Genomic DNA, 24,553 nt, shown 5'->3' on the forward strand with positions numbered 1-24,553 from the left:
CACAGAAACTGCACTCCATATTGCCGTCAAGAACAAGCACCACATCATAGTGTCAATGCTCCTGACGGCAGGAGCCAATCCCAATCTGAGGGTATACCTGCCAGACGACGAGATGGCACGACTTGCTGAGGATGAGTACATTTTCACAGGTAACTTCGTTTTATATCAATACACACTGAATAATGTAGCAAAACTCTTGATTTATTGATGGCTTTTTGTATTTATTAGTTATTAATGATGAATATGTGTGTGTAGGATCCACTGCCCTTGTGGAGGCATGCCGCAACAGAGACCTGGGCATGCTGGACCTTTTGCTGAAGAGCCATGCCCGGGATGACGAGTGTAAGGCGCTCTTCATTGCTGCTCACGCCAAGGATGAAGTCATTGTGTCCAAGTTGCTTGCCCTCAAGGTCAGATATGTAATCACATCAAGTATTTTAGGGAGACTGCAGAAAGAAAAGAAAATTGTACACTGTATATAAGACTAGAGCTCTTCATAAAGTCTCCAAGTATTGAAAATTAACAGACTTTGAATAAGTGTTTCAAATTCAAAACATGAAGTGGTATATGATAGTAGTAATACATCACTGTGTTGCTAATTTGTAACTAATAACAAATATGTCAAAACTTAACTTACAATAACCTTTACCATGGTGGTTGTCTTCAGGCTCACCCTGATCCAGAGTTCAAGGTCAACAAGCGAGCCCTGGACATCAAACCTAGCCAACAGTTCAGCTCCCTTAATGTGGGCAGTGGTGGGGGAGTGTACTCCTCCCTTGCCCCCTCCACCCCTGTCATGATCAACTGGCACGGCCAACGCTGTCTCTCCTACCTCAAGGTCAGTACATCTTTTGCTATGAAAATCAATTCATAAAGTGTCACAGATTTTTGTGGTTTGATACAGTAATTTGATTTTTCTATTTTCAGTCATTCAGAAACAGTCTCCCTCCATTAAAAAAATCATATTGGATATGCGACTATGGTATGTTATATAATACATGAGACATCCGCCATGAGGTGATGTATTAAGAAGTCACTTTCAGCAAATTTGGGTTGTGGTAGATTTCAGCCACCTACTTTAAGATAGATAGATAAGTAAGCATTTTCAGAATCTCATTACTTAAGAGATAGAGAAGTTTGTAAATTAATCATTTTTGTGTTTTCTTCAGGACCAATGGCTGGTGGATGCCTCAGTAAATCTGAACCCCAAGCTGAGGCTGAGTCCCCGTAACCAGGTCATTGCACTGTACGCCATCACCAGGCTGGACATCTCCAACAACGCCCTCACAGAGCTGCCAGACATGATCTTCCAGCTGCCCAGCCTCAAGGTGGGTGTGGTGGTGGTGAGGTGCACCTGTCTGTATCTTCAGTGCTGTGTGTGTCATGGTGATAGCTTAATGAAGATCAGTATACATTAGATGAATGGTACAAATGACTCCCTACTTGATGAAGCAGCCTACATATTTCATGTTACCATTAAACTTGAAATACAGCTTTAAGGAAAAGGAGTAACTTTAAACAGTTTTCATGCTCTGGTTTTATACTTGTAGAATATTTTACAGCACTGAGTAAAGAAGAAAATTGCAGTGTTGTATTTATGAAAATTTTTTTTCAGATTCTAAATGCAGCCCAGAACAAGATAGAGAAGTTGCCTCCCTCCATTGGCCAGTTCATTGATGGCACTGTGACACTGCCCAGGAAAGGCTCAAAGAAAGAGCTGTTCCAAGGCCCTCTATCTGTCCTGGAGGAAGTGCACTTACAGGTGAGGAAGTGTAGAACCTGGTGACTAGCTATACATGTACTGCCATGGATTCTGGAAGACTATAGACCTTTTTGTATATGTTTAAGAATTATACATTTTCTAATACTTTAGGAGCACTTTGGTTGTGAAAGGCTTATTACCTATTGGTTCATCTCATACAGTGTTTATGTAGTATTTTTTTTTTAATTGGTGTATGTATTATGAAGAATTCAGTGTGTACAGTCTTTAATACCTTGCCTGCTCCTTCAGGACAATCGGTTGGACAACTTGCCGGATGGAATTTTCACCCTGCCAGCTCTGCAGCTCCTGGATGTGTCCAACAACAAGCTGTCTTCTCTCCCCTACAAGATCTGGACTGCACCAAAACTTAGGGAGCTCAATGTGTCCCTCAACCTGCTGCATGACCTTCCCGTGCGGCCTGAGGGTCACGGACACGACTCAGGTGGGTCATTGCTGTGGGGATAAGTAAACGTCTGTAATTTAGCAGATAATGATGGCTATTGTTTTGTTGGTGGTTGGTGCCTCTGATCATATCCTGAAGATTGTAAATTAACAGTGATGACTCAAAGTTTCCATTTAGGAGTATTGTCCTTGTACTATCCCAGACTAATGACATCCATCTGTGAAGAAGTAAGTTAATGTGTTACTGTGATTTTCCAGGAATTGGGTCAGATGCCATGAGTGAGGTCAGTGATGAGGACAGCATGTCATCCATGAGTGACCTTCACCTCAGTCTCCCTGACGACCTCACAGAAGAGTCTCCAGCTCGCCGGAAGACTCCTGACCCAAGGTAATTTTGCATTTTAAGGCCTTAGTTCTGTAGTGTTGCAGGGTCCAGGCCTTAGTTCTGTAGTGTTGCATGGCACAGACAGCAAAGGCTAGGACACAGAATTATGTGTTCCATGCAGTTACAGTGTGTTGGTAATATCTTCATAGACTAGTTACATTAATTGCATTATTTCAGGTGATTAGTGTTTTTAATCAGTAGAATTCAGCTTTGAAATGATATATGCGATAATTTTCTGTATATATATCTCTTGTGAAATAAAGATCTTTAATCCTAATATATGTTCTTTTTCATTAAAGAATGGTTTCCTGTGCATTCATATGGCTATTACTGGTTATTCATTTTTACATTTTATCTAAGCTCTGAAATAGAGATTAAGGAAATAATTATGAAGAGATAAAGTTGATGAAGAGTTGATGCTAAATCTTCACACTGGTGTCACTTTTGTTGAGGAGTCAGTTTTCCACCACCAGAGGAGTGCTGTCTTTGGGGAAACACGGCAATGTGGTGACTTGCTGCCGGCGGCGAGAGCTGAAGCATCACAGCCTGTGGTCAAGCACTGTGGAGATACAGGAGTCACTGATTGGGGTGAGGGAAACAGAGGAGGAAACTTTGTCCAATCTACAGTCCCTCAATCTGTCCCACAACTCCTTCATGTGCGTCCCCAACGGCCTGGCCTGCCTGGCCCTTTCCCTCAACCGTCTCAACCTCAGCTATAATAGGTGAATGACCGCGGGAATTTGTCTCTCTGAGAATCATGACTTCAAGATAGGCATTAATTGCATAGAGGGATGTAGTGAGTGCTGAATGCTAATTGACTTTGCCAACATAAATCTAATTTAGCCAAGAAATGGATTGTAATGTAAGTATTAAGGCAGAATAGTTTGTTCAGTTTGTTAACATTGTTGTACTGTGAACAGACTAACAGAGATGGGCTCAGCAAGCAGCTACCCTGTGGGGTTGAAGCAGCTGGACCTCTCCCACAATCGCATCCGAGCCTGGCCCACTGTTGCCCGTAGTGAGTCCCTGGAGAGCCTGGAGTCCACAGTCTCCTCCTGTTATGCCCTGGCTGAAATTACTAAGAACAACAAATTCTTGTGTCCAGGTACTGAAATGCTGTCACCTCTTATGACACCATGTAGTACTTTGAATTTAAATATTGTGATCACTTACAAAATAGTTTGCCTACCATTCTAATAATAGTATAATGGAAAAGATTATGATTATGTCATGCATGAGAAAAATTTTGTTACATTCCACTGAATGATCACTACAAAGAGACACTATTCCTCCTCCCCCCCTCATTTTTTCTAGTAGCTAGATCCAATAAATACCCCTCCTTTTCCTTTCCCCCATTTTACATATATGCAGGTCGCAAGTATAACCAGAACTTGAGTGTTGCCCGGGCTCGGGGAGGAACAAGCTCTCCTATGGGTACCTCCCCACCCCTGGCAGCTGCATCCACCGCCGCCACATGCGCCTGGAGTCGCTGCGCACCCTCATCCTGGCAGACAACAAGCTGACACGCCTCTCACTCTATCTGGATGACAGTGACTTCTCTCTTGTGACTGAAGTTGATGAAAATGAAGTGAGTGATGAGCCTGTCTTCAGATGCAGATGGATGGGAATGTCTTTTCATTGCATATTCTTATTCATATCACTTGTGTATGAAAAGAAAATTATTAATATAGAGGAAGATATAGCACTGACATGGAGGAGGAAGTAGGGAAAAGAGAGGTAAAAGTGTGGTATGACAGGTACAAAATACATAAAAGAGTGTAAACAAAGATGAATTAGAATATTATGAAGTGTGCAAAGTGAACCCCTAAAATGAAAAAGCTTCAGTCTTTAGTCTTATGTTCATTCCCTTAATTGAAAAGAGTTCTTATTGGATAATTAGAACAATGTAGCATTTAAACTATTGTCAATAAAGAGAAAGGCAAACACTGAATTATGTTGTGTTTCAGGCAAGCCCCGTCCGAACCAGCACTCCTCGAAAGTCTTGGTTACTCTTCCCCAACCTTTCAATGCTGGATGTGAGCAACAACCAGTTGCGGGACCTCCCCACCACCCTCCACGAGCTGACCAACCTCTCGGTGAGTTCACATCCAGCCATGAGTCAGCAGCGGTCACCGTGTGTATTCACTTATGTCCATTTTTACAGGATTGCATCAAGGTCATAATATTCCATCTTCTCAGGCCAGATTATTAATTTTTTTGTTTAGATTTTTGTTTATAGTTTTTCCAGAACACTCACTGATTTACTACTGTATTTAGAAAGCTGTTTCTTCAAATCGTTATCACTTGTTCTCCTGTTAATGTTGGGTTGTATACATGTATGTCAGGATTTCCTTTATGTATTAGGTTTTGAGCCTCAAAAGTCTAAATTCTCTTCCTGGTCATTGTTTATTGTGGGGGAGAGTGAGTGAGCAGTGATGGTGTGTTGGCAGGTCCTGAACATATCCGGCAACGACGACATCACAGAGCTGCCTCCGGAGATGGGTCTGCTCTCTCGCTTGTGGAACCTCAACACTCGAGGCTGTTCCCTGCAGGAGCCACTCAAGTCCATGATTGAAAGCAAGAAATATAAAACCATGGATGTCATAGGTTACTTGAAGGTTAGTGTATAACATAAAACTACAAAGTTGATTTCAGATGTTGATCCCTTTTATTGCCATTAAGATTACTTTTAAGTATACTGCAGCTGAATCAGAAGTAATAACTTGAATCTCTACAGAGCATATTGGAGGATGCCAGACCCTATGCAAGAATGAAACTGATGATAGTGGGTGTCCAAGGCATCGGGAAGACATCCCTCCTGGAGCAGCTACGGCAGGAAGGAACGGGCTCTTACAGGAAAAAGCCAGTGGAGGTGAGAGTGACATGACACCTTGCTTTCACCTGTCATGTACAGTATTGTGTAAATGCATGTATTGAGTTGATTGTAATTCTGCTGTGAATGGATCACATACTCTCTGACAAATAAGTATGGGAAATATATGGGGGGAAGTTATGAATATTCTCACTTGCCAGCTGACTGTCTCTTGATGATATTTTAGTGTTAGCAGTTTTAAGGACTGCATGATTATCCTGCCTTCCTACATTGCCTTAAGCCTATGATACTGTGTCCATTGCTACATTGTTGTGTATTGTTGTGTCAGCACTGGGCCAAGAGGATGGGCAACAAGAACATCAACACCCGCACCTCCCGAGGCACCAGCATGTCAACCGTTGGTGTGGACATTGGGGACTGGATATTTGAGAAGAAAATAAGAGGCCACAGCAATTATGGTCCTGTTGTGTTCAGGTGTGTGCCAACAGATGTACAGGTTCTTGTTTGCTTGTAGATTGTAATATAATTTGCTTTCAAGATCTGAAATAGAATATGGTTTGAGAAAAAAAATTAATTAATGTTTAAGACACTGTCATCTATGATAATATTTGTAAAATTTTTAAGTTGAGGGTTAATATAAACAAACCCAGAAGCAATGATACTAAAATGGATGATTTGTAGAATGTCATTTGATCGTAATTAATGCAGCAATCACAAATAAAAAGTATTAAGTAGAGAGATTACTGCATTTAAGAATCCTTGGAATATTTATAATAAAAGAGGTGCATCATGCTACTCTTGAGAACTGTAAAGGTAACTGATATTTGTAGATATGAGTCTTTGTCTATAGTGATGGTGTTGTTTCACAGGACTTGGGACTTTGGGGGGCAGAAGGAGTACTATGCCACACACCAGTACTTCCTGTCCAAGCGCTCCCTCTACCTGGTGGTGTGGAAGATCAGTGATGGGGAGCGAGGGGTGGCCGAGATCCTGCAGTGGCTCGTCAACATCCAGGTGACTGATACTTTGTTTCTACTTATGGATTTACTGCATTTAAAATCTTACTTATAATAAAACAAAAAATATAATAATGGCAGCATGTTATTGTATGCATTTTCATTTGCTGCTGGTTAGATCACATTATGAGACTTCCCACCCCATTGCTGTATAGGAAAATGAAAATTATTAGCATACAAGTGAAGGAAATGGTAACTAATAAGAATGTACATTGTTCCCTGATAAATAGTTCATTATTGTCATTATCCCTCCCGCAGGCCCGAGCTCCCAACTCTCCAGTGCTCATTGTGGGGACTCACTATGACCTGGTGAAGGAGAAGTTCCCTCCGTCCTGGAGTGAAGACTTGCAGCAGATGATCCGTGACAAGTTCATCAACGTGATAGACGCCGACAAGTTGGGTCTTCCAAGAGTCCTGGACACCATAGAGGTACAGGACAAGGAGGAGTCCGTGATGTTTGCTATGATGTGGTGCTGCTCTCCTGCTATAATCACACATTCTTTTTACTAGATTTTTCTAGGGTAACTTCTTGTTCTGTATTTGTGATGGTCCTTTTGTTTTTTTCAGGTGAGCTGCAAGACGAGGCATAACGTCAAGCTTCTCTGCAACTTGATATATGACACTGTGTTCTGCCTCAAAACACCAGGTAAGTGTAGTTGATGTCACTTTTTTGCATTTGAAAATAGTTAGATTTTAATTTTCCAAAGCATTTCTATGTTAGTAACGTATAGATCACCTTTTGTCTTTTTTATGCTTTTAAAAACTTGATTATTCAGATTGGAGCATGATGGGAATTAACACACATTTTACCTCCTTACAGGGAGCAAAGAACGGCTCCTGGAGCAAAGGATCCCTGCTTCCTACCTGGCCCTGGAGGACGTGATAGGCGTGCTGGCCCTGGAGCGGCGGGTGCAGGGCCGTGACCCGGTGCTGACAGCAGACAAGTACCAGACCTTGGTGACCCAGGAGATGTCCAGCCGAGGTCACCGCCCCTTCAGGGATGTGGCGGAGCTCAACCAGGCCACCACCTTCCTGCATGAGAATGGTGAGAAAGGGGGTGGCTGTCCTGCTAAAATAATACTCTCATACATTTTATACTTTATCTATTCAGGCTATTTCTCAAAAGTCATGTGTTGGAAAATATATATAGAAAACATGCAAACAAGACAGGATACAGAAGAAGAAAACTTAATTCTTGCTTGTTTTCTTATATCATGTCTATAAAAGTCCAGAAATTCATGAAAAGTAAATAAAGGAAGGAAATAATTTATAAAGTATATAATGACATGAGAAGTGTTGAGCTGAGTAAGTTGGTGTGTTGCAGGTGTGATGCTGCACTATGAGGATGCCACCCTCAAGGACCTGTACTTCCTGGACCCCCAGTGGCTCTGTGATATGCTGGCCCACGTGGTCACCATCAGGGAGATCAACCCTTTCGCTAGGAATGGTGAGAGTGAGAGAGAGAGAGAGAGTTTATGTTTATCCTACTGTAGTATGTATAGCTCATGCACAAGAGGGAAAGATAGTGTAATAAATATAGTTTATGTCAAGTCTAATCTAATTATGTTTTAATGCAATATAACTCCAAACTTATATGTATTCATTGTTCATGATTATGTAGTACTTGACCTACTTTTCTTGTACTGATTGCCAGATTGCCATTGTCTGAGTGCTCTTCTAAATCTATTCTATTTTGCCAGAAGAGTCAGTTGTGTCAAGGTCAAGTCCCAGAATAGCAGATCATAAACACAGCTGATTCTTTCCTCAGGCATTATGAAGCTGGATGACCTCAAGCATGTGTTCAAGTCCTCAACGTGTGCCCCAATGGATGCCAAGTCTTATATAGTGAATCTCCTCAACAAGTTTGAAGTGGCATTGACATGGGACAACAGGACACTGCTCATTCCTTCCCTGCTGCCCGCAGAGGAACAGCTGCGTAGTGGCCTGCCTGGGACGGATGTCAGGGTATGGATGTTCACTCATTCAGATTCTGCTAGGATTATCCCTTTGATTGCCTGTGATTGTGTGATATTTGTTGCTTTATATGGATAACTGTAATTGCTTTGGTTGAATAAGAACATGACTACAGCTAGTGAAAGGTTTGTAATACTAGATCACTCCTCGTGTTGTCAGTGGTGACTTTGGTTATTATGCTATAAATTTTGCAGTAAACAGTTCCTTGAAGTTTGAGGAGAGAATATAGCTCTCTTATAGATAGTTTCCTGTAGCTGGTTTATTTGAACTTATTTTTCATGACCTACTTACTTGAACAGCAAATGCTTCAAGTGATAGTTGATTAGACCTAATGTCACCTTATTTTCTTTATTCTGCTATTAGTTAAGTGTGCATTGTCCTCTGTTGTGATGAGTGAACTAACGCACACCTTGCCTGCCCCACAGATTCCTGTACGCTCAAGGGGCTGGGCCATCAGAAACAAGAAGTTCTCTACCTCCACTGGATCTACTATAGTGGGGAACTCCTCCTTCTACATGAGCAGCACTGAGGAACGCAAACCTCGGCCACTCTCCTCGCACGGCCTCACCACAGAAGCCATAGGTATTTACTCCATGATTTTCTCAGTACTGTGAACTCTATATAGATTTACACTTCCAAATTATTTTTCACATCAATTTTCTATGTAAGACTATCATGTTTCAGAATTCAATGTCAGGTATATGCTGTGTATTTGATAAGCACTGCTCATGGTTTATCAAAAGAGGGTAGTGTGAATATTACAAAGTATTTATTTACTTTTGCAGGAAGTCCCAAGAAGGAAGGTGCTGATGGCAGTCCTGCAGTATGTCCTGAGCCGCCAGCAGTCCAGGTCACCCACCGCTCTGCCCCTCACGCCGCCATTCGCCGCCTCCTCCTCATGTCATACTTCCCCTCTGGATTCTGGTCTCGGCTGATCACCCGCATTCTTGCAGACGACGCTGTGGTGGACATTGTCAGGAACTACTTTGTCATGCCACGAGAGGTAACCACTTCACTTCCTCATTGTTTTGCTCCTCACCTCTGCTCTTTTCTTCAAGTCCTCGATGCTGATTAAAGTGAAGACTCCTCATTTCTTACTTGTATAATGTTTGATTTATTGTAGATCGAGTAAATGTCCAAGAGTCTTTTGAGGAACATGCATCCATTAGTTAAGTAAGGTTGTGTGTGTCCATTATTTGATGAGATTGCAGTAATAGTAAGTTGATGAAGATGTCTATATGACAACACTTGGCCTTACAGGTGTTGAATGACCGAGGGCTGTCGTCAGTGCTGGGAGGGCAGGCAGAATGGATGTGCTGGCAGACAGGTATGGAGCTGCACTACGCCCACACCACACTCTTCCGCATGAGAGAAGTGCTGCCCTTCTCACATGGCATCCACCACATGCCTCATGGACATGGGGGCCACCCACCTGGCTCCTCACAGCCCACCACACAAGCCAACCACCTGTATTATGACTACAAGAGCATGCGTTTCCTCGTCCGCCAGGAGGGAATGTGGTCAGATGTAGAGGTATGGGGGTGGGACTTTTTGGAGGCTGTATGCAAAGCTATGAATGACAAGCATTACTGGATATTGCTTTATATATGTAGATCATTAATGAGATTATCTATGATTCATATTGTGAGGGAATCATCTGATGAGCTTTGGGATATTTACCTTTTTTTTTCAGTCTTAGATCTAAGAAGTGTTATTTATTAATTTTATGTACAGCTTCAGCGTCACGGCACTGATGAGTCGATGATTTTTTATGGAAACCTCTCTACAGGTGAACAACTCAGCTGTTTTAGAGATTTGCCTTCCCAATGAAGCTGTGGTGATCAAGAGACCTTTCCAAGACAAGGAGGTGGCCAACCCTGCAGCAGACATCCTTGCCAATGGCATCCAGAGTGTGGTGCTGGACCCGGCGCCGGAGTGCGTGGCCAAGCTGCTCTCCCTGGCCGTGGACCATATAGACACTCTGCTGGAGGACTGGTGGGTCACATACTCACTCCTGACAATTTAGTTAATTTTTTAATTTTTCATTTATGAAAGTAAATGTTGTACAGATCTTTATAAGAAATTTCGAAAATAATGTAATAATGTAAATAACTGAAATTAAATGAGTGTTTGTAAGTCTTGCTAAGGGAGATGACTTAACAAGCACATCAGTGATGCCTCATGCCCCTGGAATCTAGGGGTCAGCTTGGCAGATCAACAACACTGATCTCATTGCTGTAACACTGATTTGTCTTCCTCCCCAAGGTATCCTACACTGGGCACACGCTTTGTTCACACCAGTGAAGGAAAGTTCCTAGTGACCCGCCTGGTGCCTTGTCCCGTGTGTCTGGAGTGCCACGGGCAGCATGAGGGGCCGGGCAACCACCCCCAGGCCCGGCACCTCCCTGACAACTGGGGCTCCTTTGTTGAGATGAACCCCCTGTACTGCTCCATGACAGCCTCTCAGATCTCCCAGGTGAGCCACACCACCCAGTGATGAGGGGTCAGACGGAAGCCTGTCTGTTCACTTGTCTATGTGGGGCAGACAAACAAACAAACAAACATGCCTATTAGTGTTTCATTGATGTTGCTGGGAAGCATGTTGCTGCATCAGTAGCTTTCCTTTGCTTCTCTCACTTTGGCAACATTCTAATGAGTGGTGGCTCTCCTTAGATGAACAGAAGTGATTACAAGCCTCAGTAAACTCTTGGATGTTAATTCTTTAACATTCTATGTAAAGAAAACCAATGCCTTATCAGAATTATACAGTATTTCACCAGCTTTGCCAACTGCTTCTTTGCTCTGTGTATATTCACACAACAAAGCATCTGCTACTTTGTCTCTCATGAAAAGATCCTTTATCTATTCAACTAACTAAGTGTATCTAACAAACTTTGAACTTAATGGACTAACAAGCTTTGAACTTAATGGACTAACATGCATGGCACCCCACCAGGACCTGACTGCATCCCACAGCTCCTCTCTTGAGCGCTCACTCCTCACTAACAGTCTCCTGGGAAGTCTGGCTCCGTCCCAGCAGGTAAAGCAGACCACACTGAAGCCCTTCAAGCAGGTGGTGGGGCTGAGTGTTACTAGAGGAGAGTGAAATGGTGTTAAGGTTCAGGGGATGGTGAAAAATGGACAACAACGTGGGTTTATTGGTGCCAGGTATTTAAAGTAATTTCAGCAGATAAGAGTTACTATAAAAATTTGACAAGTACATGATATTTGTACATTAGGATGACACAGAAACAAATAAATGTGGTAATTTATTCCATTTACTTAGTGATAATTTAGGAGAAAGATTTAACTGAAAATAAGTTTTTTGGATTATTACATAGTGTTATAGATTGGGTGAATGACACTCGCTGGGGCTTTGGTACATAGGGAAAGCATGTTCTACACTTGTGGAGGTTAAATTTAAGGTTTGTGTGACAGGTTGGGCATGTGTAAAAAGACTGGGTCTGTCATTTGTGGAGTATGTTTTATAATGGGTGAATGTAAGAAGCTTGTGTTGTGGTGATGAAGTGGCTAAAAGGCACCTAAGCTTTGGCTGCATGTGAGGGATCTCATGCCATACTTCCTCACATCTCAGGGCCATCCTGCAACAATGCCCTTTGGTAATGTGGCTTCATCACAACCTGGGGGCTGCAACTCTTCCTCGTCCACCCCTGCTGGAGGGGGTGGGGGTGTCTCCCCGGCTGGTGCTGCAGCAGGTGCTGGAGGCAACATGTCGCCTCAGCTGCCAAGGCGTAGCTGGGGGTCCCGGGAGTCCTACACCTCAGATGGGGACAGCGGTGTTGGGGCCGAGTCCACCACCTCCAGGTGAGTTCCTCCCCACCTGGCCGTGGTCACCTTGGGAATGGCTGTTGTTGCACTGCATGCAGGGATGGCACTTGTTTCTGTTTGAAATTGTTATCATCAATCTCTATAAAGTATGAAGAGTAGTTGAAAGTTCTCTCTTCTTGTTTTGACAATATGAGTTAATCTATTTCTTTATTGTTTTGTTTAGCCTACAAGGACCAATATTCATAAGGTCAGCACAGCATGAAATATTGTAAATGTTTTTCAAACAGCACCTATTCTTAGAAGTAATGCAGTTTCAAAGTCTTCCTTAGATTCTTCCACAAAACTTTTTGTATCTGATTTAGGTGTAGATATTCTTTTGACTTAGACTTGTGCTGACTAGCATCTTATGCACTGCATGCTACCAAATATTTCAAGAACCCTTAGGGCTTGAATCATATTTTTCACTTCTTCATAGAAAATAATGCAAGTACAAAGTAAGAAATCTGTATTTGTTTACATTATCACTGGTACAAGGTAAAGGGTTTATTTTGCTACACCAAGCATTTTCCGCATAGCACAAGGCAAAGTCAAAGGCTTCTTCTCATCGCTGCCTCACCTGCCCTATCCAGTCGCAAGGCGTCGGCGGAGGGGCGTCCAGACCTAGACAACAGTGCCAACAACGAAGGTGAAAGTACCGGCGCCCAGGAGGTGACACCGGTGGTCTACTCCTTCATGGTGGAGGAGTGTATCCTGGCTGCCTACACCGCCCGCTCCGTGCCGTGCCCACTCCACGCTGACTTGCTCCTGGCACAGATTGCTCCTGATACCGTATGTGGCTCTGTTTCTTGCCTCCAGCTCTTCTTATATGTTATAGTGATACATAACGTGCAGCACTGTCAACATAACTAATGAGATTACTCCAGCCATCAAACCATGCTGTTTGAGTGACTTTCTTCTTATGTCCATTTCTAAATCATTATGCTTCAACTCATTGTTTTAATTACCAAACTTATCCCTTTCACTGCAATATTCAACTATTCATACTACTACTAAAATCAATGTTTGGATTCTTTATAATCATCTACAAGAAAGAGAGCGATAAAAGGAATATGTTTTGCAATTTTTAGGTAGTGCAATGTTTGGAAGTGGCTGTAGAACAAAAAATAAGACATCTCAGAGTGGTTAGTCATTAAGAAAAGATGCAACAAATAGCAGTGAAAGGCTTAAGGATGTTATCTACATACACCTCAACATGTTTTATTCTGAGTCTTGGCTATGGTACAGGTGTTCCTGGATCTTGGTGACCGGTACTTGGTGCGGCCAGAGGTCATCAAACAAGGAAAGCTGCTTGGGCGTGGTGGCTTTGGGTTCGTCTTCCAGGGCTCGTGTCGCAACCGTCTCAATGGAGGACCAATGGACGTGGCCCTCAAGATGCTGCAGCCTGTCGACCCGGGACCCAATGCCCGGCAGAGTGCCATTGTAGCCTTCAAGGTAAGTGTTGCCCCTGTGGATGCAGATATAAGCTGGTAAAAATACATCTAATGGACCAGAGAAAAGTATTGTAAGTCAAGAAGCGATGTTAGAAAATTAATAAAGATGAGTAAATTAACATATTAGTGGAGAATTGATTAGTTTGTTCCATATTATTTACTTAAGAATTTCATTGCAGTTTTTTTTTCAGCCAAATCTTTAAGAAATAAAGAGACATTATGAGTACCAGGGTGTTGTGAATGTAGGGTGTGGCCATTTCTTTTCATGTGTTTGATTACTGAAGATAGAAAAGAATAATAGAGATTCTTTGTTCTAATTTTATTGGATCAAATGATTTGTTATTGAGATCTTGAGTTAGTTCTGCTTTCCAGGTAAACTTGAAGAAAAAAAATATATTATAGTTATCAAGTAAAAATAGACAAAAATTTAGCCTTGAAAATATCTTCCAGGCTGCCCAGAGCAAGTGGGAGAGAGACCCCCTACAGTATGCCTGCAAAGCTTACTGCTCCGCCAGACAGGAGGTCAACATTCTGCTCTCCTTACGGCACCAACACATAGTGCCGCTGGTTGGGGTGTGTCCTCGCCCGCTGGCTCTGGTCCTGGAGCTGGCACCTCAGGGAGCGCTGGACCAGTGCCTCAAACACTACCAGCGGTCTGGCGGCAGACTGTCCCTCCCCACACTGCAGGCTGTGGTGCTGCAGGTCAGACATTGAGCAGGATACTGTATTAGCAAAATCTTGTATCAGTGTTGCATTTTAGCATCCACATTCTGCAAGTAGAAATGTCAGTTGTTCGTCAAGAGTTGTAGTTGCAAGGTGGATAACTTTACATATTCTTGAGAAAAATTACTGATAAAATTCAAGGATTTCCAAATACTCTGTTAAGTTCAGAAAAATGTTCATGTCCATCAGTCCTATCAAATTCCATCCTCCCCCACAGGTGGCCAAAGCCCTGGAGTACCTGCACGGCCAACATATTATCTACCGAGACCTGAAGAGTGAGAACGTGCTAGTGTGGGAGCTGCCACCGCCCTTCCACCACCAGCCTCACCCTCGGGTGGATGTTCGCCTGGCAGACTATGGTAGGTGGCCAGTTTGTCTTGCTAAGAGAGCAGATTGGTGTCTTTTAACTAAAGTATAATATTGAAAGACAAAGTAACAAATGGAGTAATGAATCAGCAAAATCTTTATAATGCCTTTAGTTTTCCATTTGCTCATTAAAATAATTTAGGATTAGTTGCATTAGCATTTAACAACTTATGGATTAAGACTACTACTAACAGCATTCTTTGTTGTCAAAGAACATACAGACATGACAGCTTGTATTTTGTTTCTGTCTATGATGTCTTAACAAAACCAATGGTGGCTCCAGGCATCAGCCGGGCCAGCTTACCCACAGGCACCAAGGGCTTCGGAGGCACGGAGGGCTTCATGGCGCCGGAGATGATGAGACACAATGGGGAGGAAGAATACACAGAAAAGGTAAAAATGTGCCTCAGACTTATAGTATTAAGCACATTTTCCAAAATAATATCGTCATGTAGAAAATTGTAGTGCTTATTCAAAATGTCATAGAGGTGAATGTTTCTTGTAGATCATGAATAGAAAGGAAAAGATTACACAATAATTTGACCCTTAGATTTTATTATGTAAAGTCAAGGTTAGTATAAAAGAGGAGAACTAGGGTTATTTGAGTAAATACACACAGTTATGCATGTAGTATACAGTGTTTGTATTACAGGTGGACTGCTTCTCCTTTGGGATGTTTATGTATGAGCTGCTCACGACACACCAGCCGTACGAACACTGTGATAATGTGAAGGAACACGTATTGGAGGGAGGACGCCCAGCACTCACACACAGGGTAACAACACACTGTCTACTCTCTCTTTTTCCTTCTCTAAGTACAAGTTGAGATTATTTATTTGTACAGCTGTAAATAAGCCAGCTAGCTCATCAGTTAGTCAGTGAGTCAGGTGGCCTCTTGAATGACGTACGTGTGTGTGTGTGTGTTGACAGGAAACAGAGTACCCAGTGTATGTGCTGGACTTGATGGTGATGTGTTGGTCGCAGCAGCCAAGGTTCAGACCCTCAGCCTCACAGATTGTCTCCATCGCCTCGGCTCCGGAGTTCACTCACCTGCTGGACGTGGCCTCTCTTGACCACTCCCTCAACATTATTGATGCCATCAGGGTGCCTCCAACCTACGTCAAGGATGAAGGTGAGTGTGTTGCCGTCTTCCTTCAGTGTTGCCTTCACTTGTTTTAAACTCCATCTGTAATTCATGGTTTTAATTTTTCCAGGAAGCTTACCGACAGTTGATGACTTTTTACTATTTCTACTCTCATTGGTAGATATTAATTAGTGCCACATTCACAGTCTTATTGATGATGGTATTGCCATAGTGTGTTTGTATTTCATAAAACTTTTGTTACAGATGGGGAGTTGGTGATGCGTGAGCTGGGGAACATCTGGGTGAGCCGCACCTCCCCTCAGCTGGACATGGTTGGGGCCGGGGAGTGGGGCTGGGCAGGATACACCAGCATAGAAGGACTGCCAGACACCATCACTGCCATGTGTTGTGTGGGTGAGCACGTCTGGCTGGGCGACAGTGCCGGCAACATTCACGGCTACAAGTAAGTGAATGTTTTTCAGCATTTTCTGACTTGTAAAGTTTATGAGTTTATGTGCTATAAATATTTCCCAAAGATGTACATGTGAGCTTTACAGCATTACTTCTTGTTCTCCCAGCACGGTGGACTACTGCCGAGTGTTCAGCTATTGCTTAGAGCCAGATGCCCCTCAGTCCTCCCCTGTGCGCTCCCTCTGCAGCCTCCATGCCCTGGGTCGGGTGGCTGTAGCTCTCCTGAATGGTCGCCTTTTCCTGTGTAGCTCAGACGTCACACCCACCTCCCCTGTTCTGGGCGAGGGCAGCTTTGTCATGACAGAGTTGGCCGGCTCAACACATGAGATCCACTGCCTTGCTGTTACCCAGACTGACAACACTTGGTAAGGATGAATGTTGCTTCATTAACGACAGGATTACATCTTCTTACCAGTATAAAACTTAATATCAGTGTTTAGGATTATTTTTTTCTTTACTTGAAATTAATTATGTTTCATTTGTTAATCTTTGTAGGTCACTATGGTGTGGGGGCAGCCAGGGCACCATGAGTGTGTTCTGCCTGCGGGACGATGGTCTGGTGACGAGTCAAGATGCTGTGTCGCACTTCACCACCTCAACACCTCCAGCAAATGATTCCTCCGCTGATGTGTTGATACTTCACGCTCCACAGAACCTCTCCACAGTCTCTGCTCATCTCAGAAACTCCATCTGGTCTTATGTCTATCCTGGTAAGAGTGAAGGAAGAATGTATTAGAAATTTGAAGCATGAAATTTGTAACATTCTGTATTATCTTTCAAACCACAGTAGGCACAGCTTGCATATATGAATGTGTATGTAAGTCAGGTAGAGTTGCAACAAATGATCTGTGTCTTGCCAGGGTGTGTTGTGTATCACTGGGATGCCAGGGATCAGAAAGTAGTGAATCGACTAGACTGCTCCAAGCTGGTGCCATGTTCTGAAAGCCTGCAGTCCATCAGCATAGAGGAGCATCTGTCCCCATCACACTGCCAGGTTAGGGAATTTTCTATTTCTGATGCCATTGCCTCATGGTTGGCCTGAGTTATTAAAGATGCATCTGTAAGTTAAAGTCTTCAGAGAAATGGCTGATTTGATATGTCTGGTGCATTTTGTTTTGTCATGATTAATTATGTGTATTTTTAAATGTTCCTTGTTATTTTTTATATACTTATGGCTGTTTACCCCTCAAGGTATAACATGAATTCACACTACATGAGTTAGTCCTGTAAAAAGATAGTTAGATAGATACAGTATACACACACACACACACACACACACACACACACACACACACACACACACACACATCAAAGTTGAAGAACTTAACAGAAATTAATTATCGGTATAACCCACCAGGTGACGGCAGTGGCTGTGTGTGGCAGTGAGGTCTATGTGGGCACCACATGGGGCTGTGTGGTGGTGGCAGAGGCTGAGTCAATGCGTCCCATCACTGTGTTCAGGCCGTATGAAAATGAGGTTCGTGCAATAGTTCCTCTTCCTCCAGCATCTGTGGTCTTGGATCCAGGCAGCTCTGAGGACCAGACAGATGGATTTAGTGGGGACAGGGAAGGGATGCCAAGTCCCACTCCTCTGCTGGCCACCATAGGGAAGGGTTACAGGAACCTCTTGGGCCGCTATGCACCCATGCCCAGGTCAGCTCATCCTGAGCCAGCACAGGCACAGAGGGCCATGTATTGCTTACTTTGGAGAGCACATCACTGGCTTAACACATGAGGGACACTACAAAATATATATATATATATATATATATATATATATATATATATATATATATATATATATATATATATATATATATATATATATATATATATATATATATACACACACACACACACACACACACACATATATATAAATATATATGAATAAATAGTAAGGAAAGCCTTTTGCACAGTCTCTGTGAGACTAAGTTTTGCAAATATTAAAGTGAATAAGTTTGCTGTGCATTATAGCTCAAATTGCCTCAAGTCACAATGTTAACCAAGACAAGGTTGTACTCATATCACTACTGACCTGTTGTGGCTGTCATCATTGCTTGTATAGACTTGCATCCTGTCAGGATATATAACTCCTGATACAAGAGTGGTATAACAATTCTCTACCATGAGGTGTACAGCTGAAGCCATCCTGTTGAAGCTACAAGACAAACACTCCTGCTGGGGCCAGGGACGGCTCTTCTCTGGCCTTAGCGTAGGAACATCACTGATGTGCATTTTAGCGTTACTTAAGAAATGTGACTTCCGTAATTAATGTTTAAAAGGTTGTTGAAATATTTTTGAAGTTACAAAGTACATTTTTTTGTAAATGTGTTAATAATGCCATATATATGTTAATTATTTTCCCATGCAGTTTTAAAAGATATTTGCCTTAAAAATCACCTACATAATAAGAGGCAACTGAAGTGATCCTCTAACCAAAAAGCCTACTTAAGTAAGATGTGGGAGTGAGCCTTAGTGAGCCTCAGTGTTAGTGCAGTGTGGGCAGACTGGAGCACCCACACACCTTGTGATGGCTGGAGGGGAGAGCCACACTCCAATAGTTCTGCAAATTTCTAAATAACTCACAATACTCCGTGGCTTTAAATACTCAGTGATAAGTAAAGAAATGCATTTTGTGTTTCTTTCTAAAATAGAGAATCATTCATTGGCTACTTAATTCCTTTGAAATTTGGTGTTAAAGAATCAGAATTTTTACTTGCTGGTAATTAGGATGCTAGGTGCTGCCCCAGACTCACAAGGTGTGCTGGAGCTGTGTCTGAAGGTATATGCTGCCAGGCTGCTGTGAAGGGAGGCTCCGAGATATTATAATGGTCGAGGGTGAAGGGGGGGACGACGTCAGCATGTGTTTTTTGCAGTTAATATTTGTACCAAAGATGGTTATTTCATGGAATCTAGTAGTGTACATAGCTCATCTTAAGTTGTCTTATTGTATTTATATTGATTTTTTTTCAACATGGCACAAGTGTGTACTGCTAAACCTTGATCACACTACAACTACTTGTACTGCTGCCACCACTACAACATGTACTACTTCACCACCACTGTTTATCACACACTTATACTACTACTACTACTACTACTACTACTACTACTACTACTACTACTTTTTACACTAGTACTACTGCTTTTAGTACTATGATCACAGCACATTACATAAACTTATTACTTCTACTTTCATAACAGTAACCACTACTACTTAAACTACCACCACCACTACTCCTGTCACTACCACTCTGTTACACAATTAGATGAACTGAATCTTGATGAAATTATTGGGCAGATCTGATGAGGTTCTTCACTCCATCCATTCACTCACACAAGTCTTGCTTTCAGATCGCCACTGTCTGGAGGCATAATATTATAATCACCCTGTTAATCTTGTTCTCTAGTCATGCAACCATTTATTGTGATAACTTTTTCTTAGCAGTTCATCTTTCCTTCTCATTCTTTGTGTATCTGTAAAAGTGGAGGAATGTTTGAGCAGTTCCCTGGAGCCAGCAATTTGTTATGATATATATTTTGTAATCAAAGCATCGTTCGCTGAGTCACCAGTCTCCACTTAACACTATTTATAAAGGATCTTACTTTTTACTATCAGGAATTATATATATTTTGAGTATATGTGAAGCCCATTAGGAGGTCTTTCCTTTCATGAGTCTGTAATAACAAGGTCCATCTCCTGATTCATTGACATGGTTTGGGAGAAGCAGTGACTTGTCCATCCAGATGACCAGTAACAAAATTTTAAATACCAAATTAAATATAAATATACTTGTAGTTATTTCTTTCATCTCACACTTTATCCTTTGTGTATACTTACCTGCAGCTTCAGGTGATGTATAGTACAGTAAGGTGTTTTCACATTGGAGGATTTATTTTCTTCCTTTTTTTATTTCATTTTAACTTTTATATTGGGACACATTTTTACCTTGAGATTTGTCTACGATTAGACCAATTTATTTACATTAGTAAGGGTTTTTGGAGGTCAGAAGATTGATATCCAAAGTCTTCACTATTTTAATCCCCCAACATGAGTTTCTGAAGCTGTATAGAATCACTAAATAGTAAGTAGAATGAATATGGAAATGCATCATGATACTCAAGGGGTTAAGGTGTAATGCCCTGTTTAACTCTGGCTGCTGGTTCATCCTTCATTAACCTTGCCACTGTAAAACCTGTATGCATGGAGACACAGGAGGGAGGAGTGGAAAAGCAGAAGAAAATTTTGTCATCTTTTTAAGCTACAGAAACACTTTTGAGAGCCTAGCACAAAAATAGAGTTAGAGGCATTAAAAAAGAGAACTAGTGTAGCACTGAAAGGGTTAACACTATCATGGAAACACTAAAAAAAAACTTATATGAAAATTGATCCACACTTCTATTGAACACCACAGAAACCATGAACATTTTATATGAAGGCAGGATTTTTTTTTTTTTTTTTTTTTTTTTCCCAGCTATAGATGTGCCCTGGCCAGAAATTATATCCGAAACATTAATATCTAAAGAGTAATGTCATGCCTCTCTCTCTCTCTCTCTCTCTCTCTCTCTCCAAACATCAAAGAAGCAATGAAAAATCCATCTCGAGGCAGGACAAATTTTCTTCTCCATAAATTACGTATCTTTAGACCGAAACCCCAAGAATGAGTTACGAAGTACAGCTCATAGTGCCTGAGATAATTTAGTACTAATGCCGTGAGAGGGAGATGCTGCAACTGGACTCCTGGTAGGGTAACTGGATAACTTCCATGGAGATATTCAAACGACTTGGTAACTTAAATCAAACGTGTTAGACTAATTATCTGCTGTTTTAAGAATCTCTGATGTTTCATAAATATTACATAGAGAAAAATAACTGAAAGGGTAAATTAAACTAAATATCGTTTTTCTCCTATTCTGCCTAGTAAATATTGCATAGAAACAGTATTGAAGGCTGGTAAACAGAGAGAGAGAGAGAGAGAGAGAGAGACTGGAAGAGGAAAAAAAAGATGGAGGAGAAACTAGGTAGAATTAAGAGAAGGTATGGACAGGTAGGAGGAAAAGAAGGAATAATAATGTATCATAATGATAATGTATAATTATACATTATCATTACGATATATGCATTGGAGGAGTTGTTGTAGCCAATATGTCCCTATCTATATAACAGTATTGGTATTAGTCTAATTGTGCGCTGTTTTTCGAAAAAAATACATAGTCAACTTGGTAATTGATAATTGTCAATTATTAGCGCCCCGATCACGGCAGGGAGTGGCAGGTGGCGCTGTGATATAGGAAAAAAAAAAAAAAAAAAGCGCGAAATTGCCGGTGCCGGAGACCGGTGGATGGGCGGAAATGCTGAGTGGCTGCTTACAATGCTCAGTCTTGCTCTAAACACGGAAAGGTACATACACTGTCAAACAAACACACACACACACACACACACACACACAGAGTTGCACGTTCCAGCCAGCTTCTTCCTGCACCAAGCAGCACCAGTACTACGTACAGTAACGTACTTCAGGTGAGTGCCTGTGCCAGCAGATTCACTATAACTCTCCACCAGCCCTCTTCCTGGTCTTCCGCAGGCTGTATTGTCAGTTATCGGTTATTTTATCCGTTATCGGCTTTATTTTATTATTATTATTAGATATTCGTTACGTCTGAGTGAAAGTTTGAAAATTTAGTTAGATATTGAAGGGTAAACAAGCAGTAAGTTTGGGGAAGGCAGGGCGTCCTGTGTTATCAGCGGTTATTTGCTTGAATTAATTTCTCGCCTATTGTGAGCCAAACATACCTCGGAATGGAATCACCTACCCAGTATTTTACCTTCAGCGGTCAAACATACTCAACATTGCTTGATATTTGGTGTGATGAGAGGCAAGATGGCGCCCGGCAGCCCGGCGTTTGAGGGCCCGGTAACCGGTGGGTGCACCTGCTGGTTCCAATATTTTTCATTATTTACTTAATTCTATTATTCGGTTTTTGTAATATGTTTTTAGGATTTCTATGAATATTTCTTTGACTTTGAAGTGTTTTTCGTGCCTGTGTTCGGTAATTATGTGGTGTTTTGTGCTGTTTTGAGGCCTAAATAAGGGCCCTCTGTTGGCGTAAATTTTGCATATCTCCATATTGGAATTTTTTAATTCAAATTATAACTGTGTCTCTGTAATTTCAAAGAATCGTTTATACTCTTTTAAGTGTGAAACCAACCCATTGAGTCAAATATGTTGGCTTTATAATGGTGTTTATTTCTGTTCAAGGTTGTCATTATAATGTTTGTTTTCATTTGTTTACATCTTTGGATGCTGGTGTATGTCTTTCTAAATTGTTTTACAGCATAGCTCAGATTCCTCAAAGTGTGTTAGCATACTTGTTAAATCAACATGGCTGGATTTAACAGTGGTTTACAATGTGTTAAGTTTTTAATGCTTCATCACTTACATTTAAAACTTTTATGGGTTTGCTTCTGACTCTCGGTAAGTTTCGGATGCCCGAGAAGATAGATTATATTGCCTAATATTTTTTGATATATCTGTGAAGTCGAAATGGCTGGACGTTTTATTATATTTAGTGATGACCATATTTTATAACTTTTTTCATACTTAATTTGGATATTTCTTTAATACTAATTAGGCTGGAGATGTTTTGATTTTATGGATAACAGTTAGAACATGTATCAAGTCATAAAACATCAGAAATTTGGCCTTGGCTTCATTTTTTCTATAGGTCATTTTTGGAATTATTTACGTAAATTTAAACGAGTCACCGCTCTTCGCGCCGTCTCTCTGATGACTCATGCAATGGCGGCGTAGTCATGGCAACAGGAGTTAGCGCTTTTCTCGACCTGTTTCTCATTATATAACGCAATATATTGGCTTCTATATGTTTTCCTGTGTTTCTCAGCCTAGATGTGTGTTGATAGTAATGGCGAAAGGTAGAAAAGAGGACAAATAGAGGAGGAGGAGGAAGAAGAAAGAAGAAATGCTTAAATAGCAATATTTAGCTTAGTTACCCATGCTCCAGTGCCGTTCTTTGATATATCGTGGCTTTAGGTGTGTTTTGGATGTATTGTGATATGTGTAGGGTGTTCGGGCGTTTATTGGGTGTTGCAAGTGTTTTTAGGATGTTGCAAGTGTGTATTTGATGTTGTAGATATGATAACGTACCTTGTTTTGAGTGTCTTCAGTGCTTGGATTTGTTGGGTGTGGGGGGATGTGAGGGCTTTAGGTGAAGGCATTTTGAGTGTTTTTGGGGGTTTATTTTCTTTGTTTCAAGTTTCTGGCTAGTACAGTGGTAACACGCTGGTCTGGCACTGTTAGAGTCAGCAGCTGTTTAATGGGAGGTCACTGCTGTGGTTGGAGCGCCACAGTGGGGAGTTGGTTCACCTGACTGACGTTCAGGAGAGCATCGGATGTGACGGATTCTTCTTATCTGATAGAATCCCTCACATCTAATGCTCTCCTGAACGTCAATCAGGTGACCCCAACTCTCCACTGTGACGTTCCAACCACAGCAGTAACTTCCCAATAAACAGCTTCCGATCTTATTGTAATTATGCCAGACCATACCGGAACTAAAACCAACGAACTCTAACTCTAACTCTCAATTATTCTGGATAAGGTTTGGCGTGGTTTAGGTGTGTTTTAGGCGTGTTTTGACGTATTGCGGCGTGTTTTAAGTGCGTTGTGGTTTTATTACTGCATGTATTGGGTAAGTTGGAGTGTTTTGGGTGAGGTTGAGTACATGGTTAAGTTCGGGTGTGTTTTCGGTGTATTATCCGTGTTTTGGGTGTGGTTCAAGTGTATTACATGCGTATTTTAGGTGAGGTTGAGTTTATTCTGAGTGTTTTGGTTGTGTTTGGAATAATATCAAACGCGTTCTGGATGTGTTTCATTGTGTTTTGGGTGTGTTAAACGTGCTTTAGGTGTGTATATAGGATGTTGATTTTTGCATTTTGAGTGTGTTTTAAAGTGTTTTGGTCACGCACGCTCATCAGTCCCCTAACTTAGAATACCTTTACTTGTAACACACATACAGTGAGCTTATCAGCCATTATACCCACAGGGGCCTGCCACAGTCAAACATAGCTCAGATAGCTGCGAAAAAGCTGTACGAACGCAAGCTTCATTGTTGTTTGATGTGTTTAGGATCCAGTTTTTTGTTCTATCAGTTTTTGTTCTGCCGAGCTCTGGAGGGAGAATAGGGTGCCGATTGCAAGTTCACTGTGAACAAATGGCGATTACACAATTCCAGCG

At 41.7% G+C, this 24,553-nt stretch overlaps 1 protein-coding gene across 1 annotated transcript in view; it reads left to right on the top strand.

Moving 5' to 3' along the window:
- Positions 1 to 20,092, top strand: part of LOC123508546 (leucine-rich repeat serine/threonine-protein kinase 1-like) — a 30,565-nt gene extending 10,473 nt beyond the window's left edge. The window contains 41 exon segments of the mRNA XM_045262288.1: positions 6 to 149; positions 256 to 410; positions 668 to 838; positions 1,170 to 1,328; positions 1,616 to 1,762; positions 2,012 to 2,204; positions 2,423 to 2,552; positions 3,023 to 3,271; positions 3,470 to 3,654; positions 3,921 to 3,986; positions 3,989 to 4,137; positions 4,517 to 4,645; positions 5,000 to 5,167; positions 5,287 to 5,421; positions 5,711 to 5,856; positions 6,252 to 6,396; positions 6,657 to 6,827; positions 6,966 to 7,044; positions 7,219 to 7,443; positions 7,723 to 7,845; positions 8,167 to 8,363; positions 8,798 to 8,954; positions 9,158 to 9,375; positions 9,633 to 9,905; positions 10,162 to 10,367; positions 10,638 to 10,848; positions 11,329 to 11,412; positions 11,968 to 12,197; positions 12,385 to 12,408; positions 12,737 to 12,989; positions 13,446 to 13,652; positions 14,102 to 14,353; positions 14,592 to 14,733; positions 15,024 to 15,133; positions 15,393 to 15,515; positions 15,671 to 15,872; positions 16,089 to 16,287; positions 16,403 to 16,660; positions 16,791 to 17,005; positions 17,156 to 17,289; positions 17,653 to 20,092. Coding sequence (XP_045118223.1) covers positions 6 to 149; positions 256 to 410; positions 668 to 838; positions 1,170 to 1,328; positions 1,616 to 1,762; positions 2,012 to 2,204; positions 2,423 to 2,552; positions 3,023 to 3,271; positions 3,470 to 3,654; positions 3,921 to 3,986; positions 3,989 to 4,137; positions 4,517 to 4,645; positions 5,000 to 5,167; positions 5,287 to 5,421; positions 5,711 to 5,856; positions 6,252 to 6,396; positions 6,657 to 6,827; positions 6,966 to 7,044; positions 7,219 to 7,443; positions 7,723 to 7,845; positions 8,167 to 8,363; positions 8,798 to 8,954; positions 9,158 to 9,375; positions 9,633 to 9,905; positions 10,162 to 10,367; positions 10,638 to 10,848; positions 11,329 to 11,412; positions 11,968 to 12,197; positions 12,385 to 12,408; positions 12,737 to 12,989; positions 13,446 to 13,652; positions 14,102 to 14,353; positions 14,592 to 14,733; positions 15,024 to 15,133; positions 15,393 to 15,515; positions 15,671 to 15,872; positions 16,089 to 16,287; positions 16,403 to 16,660; positions 16,791 to 17,005; positions 17,156 to 17,289; positions 17,653 to 18,030 — 7,142 coding nt within the window. The 3' untranslated portion in view covers positions 18,031 to 20,092.
- Positions 20,093 to 24,553: the final 4,461 nt, after the last annotated feature.

This window comes from Portunus trituberculatus, chromosome 25 (genome assembly GCF_017591435.1).
Source record: "Portunus trituberculatus isolate SZX2019 chromosome 25, ASM1759143v1, whole genome shotgun sequence".
NCBI classification, from domain to species: Eukaryota; Metazoa; Arthropoda; class Malacostraca; order Decapoda; family Portunidae; genus Portunus; species Portunus trituberculatus.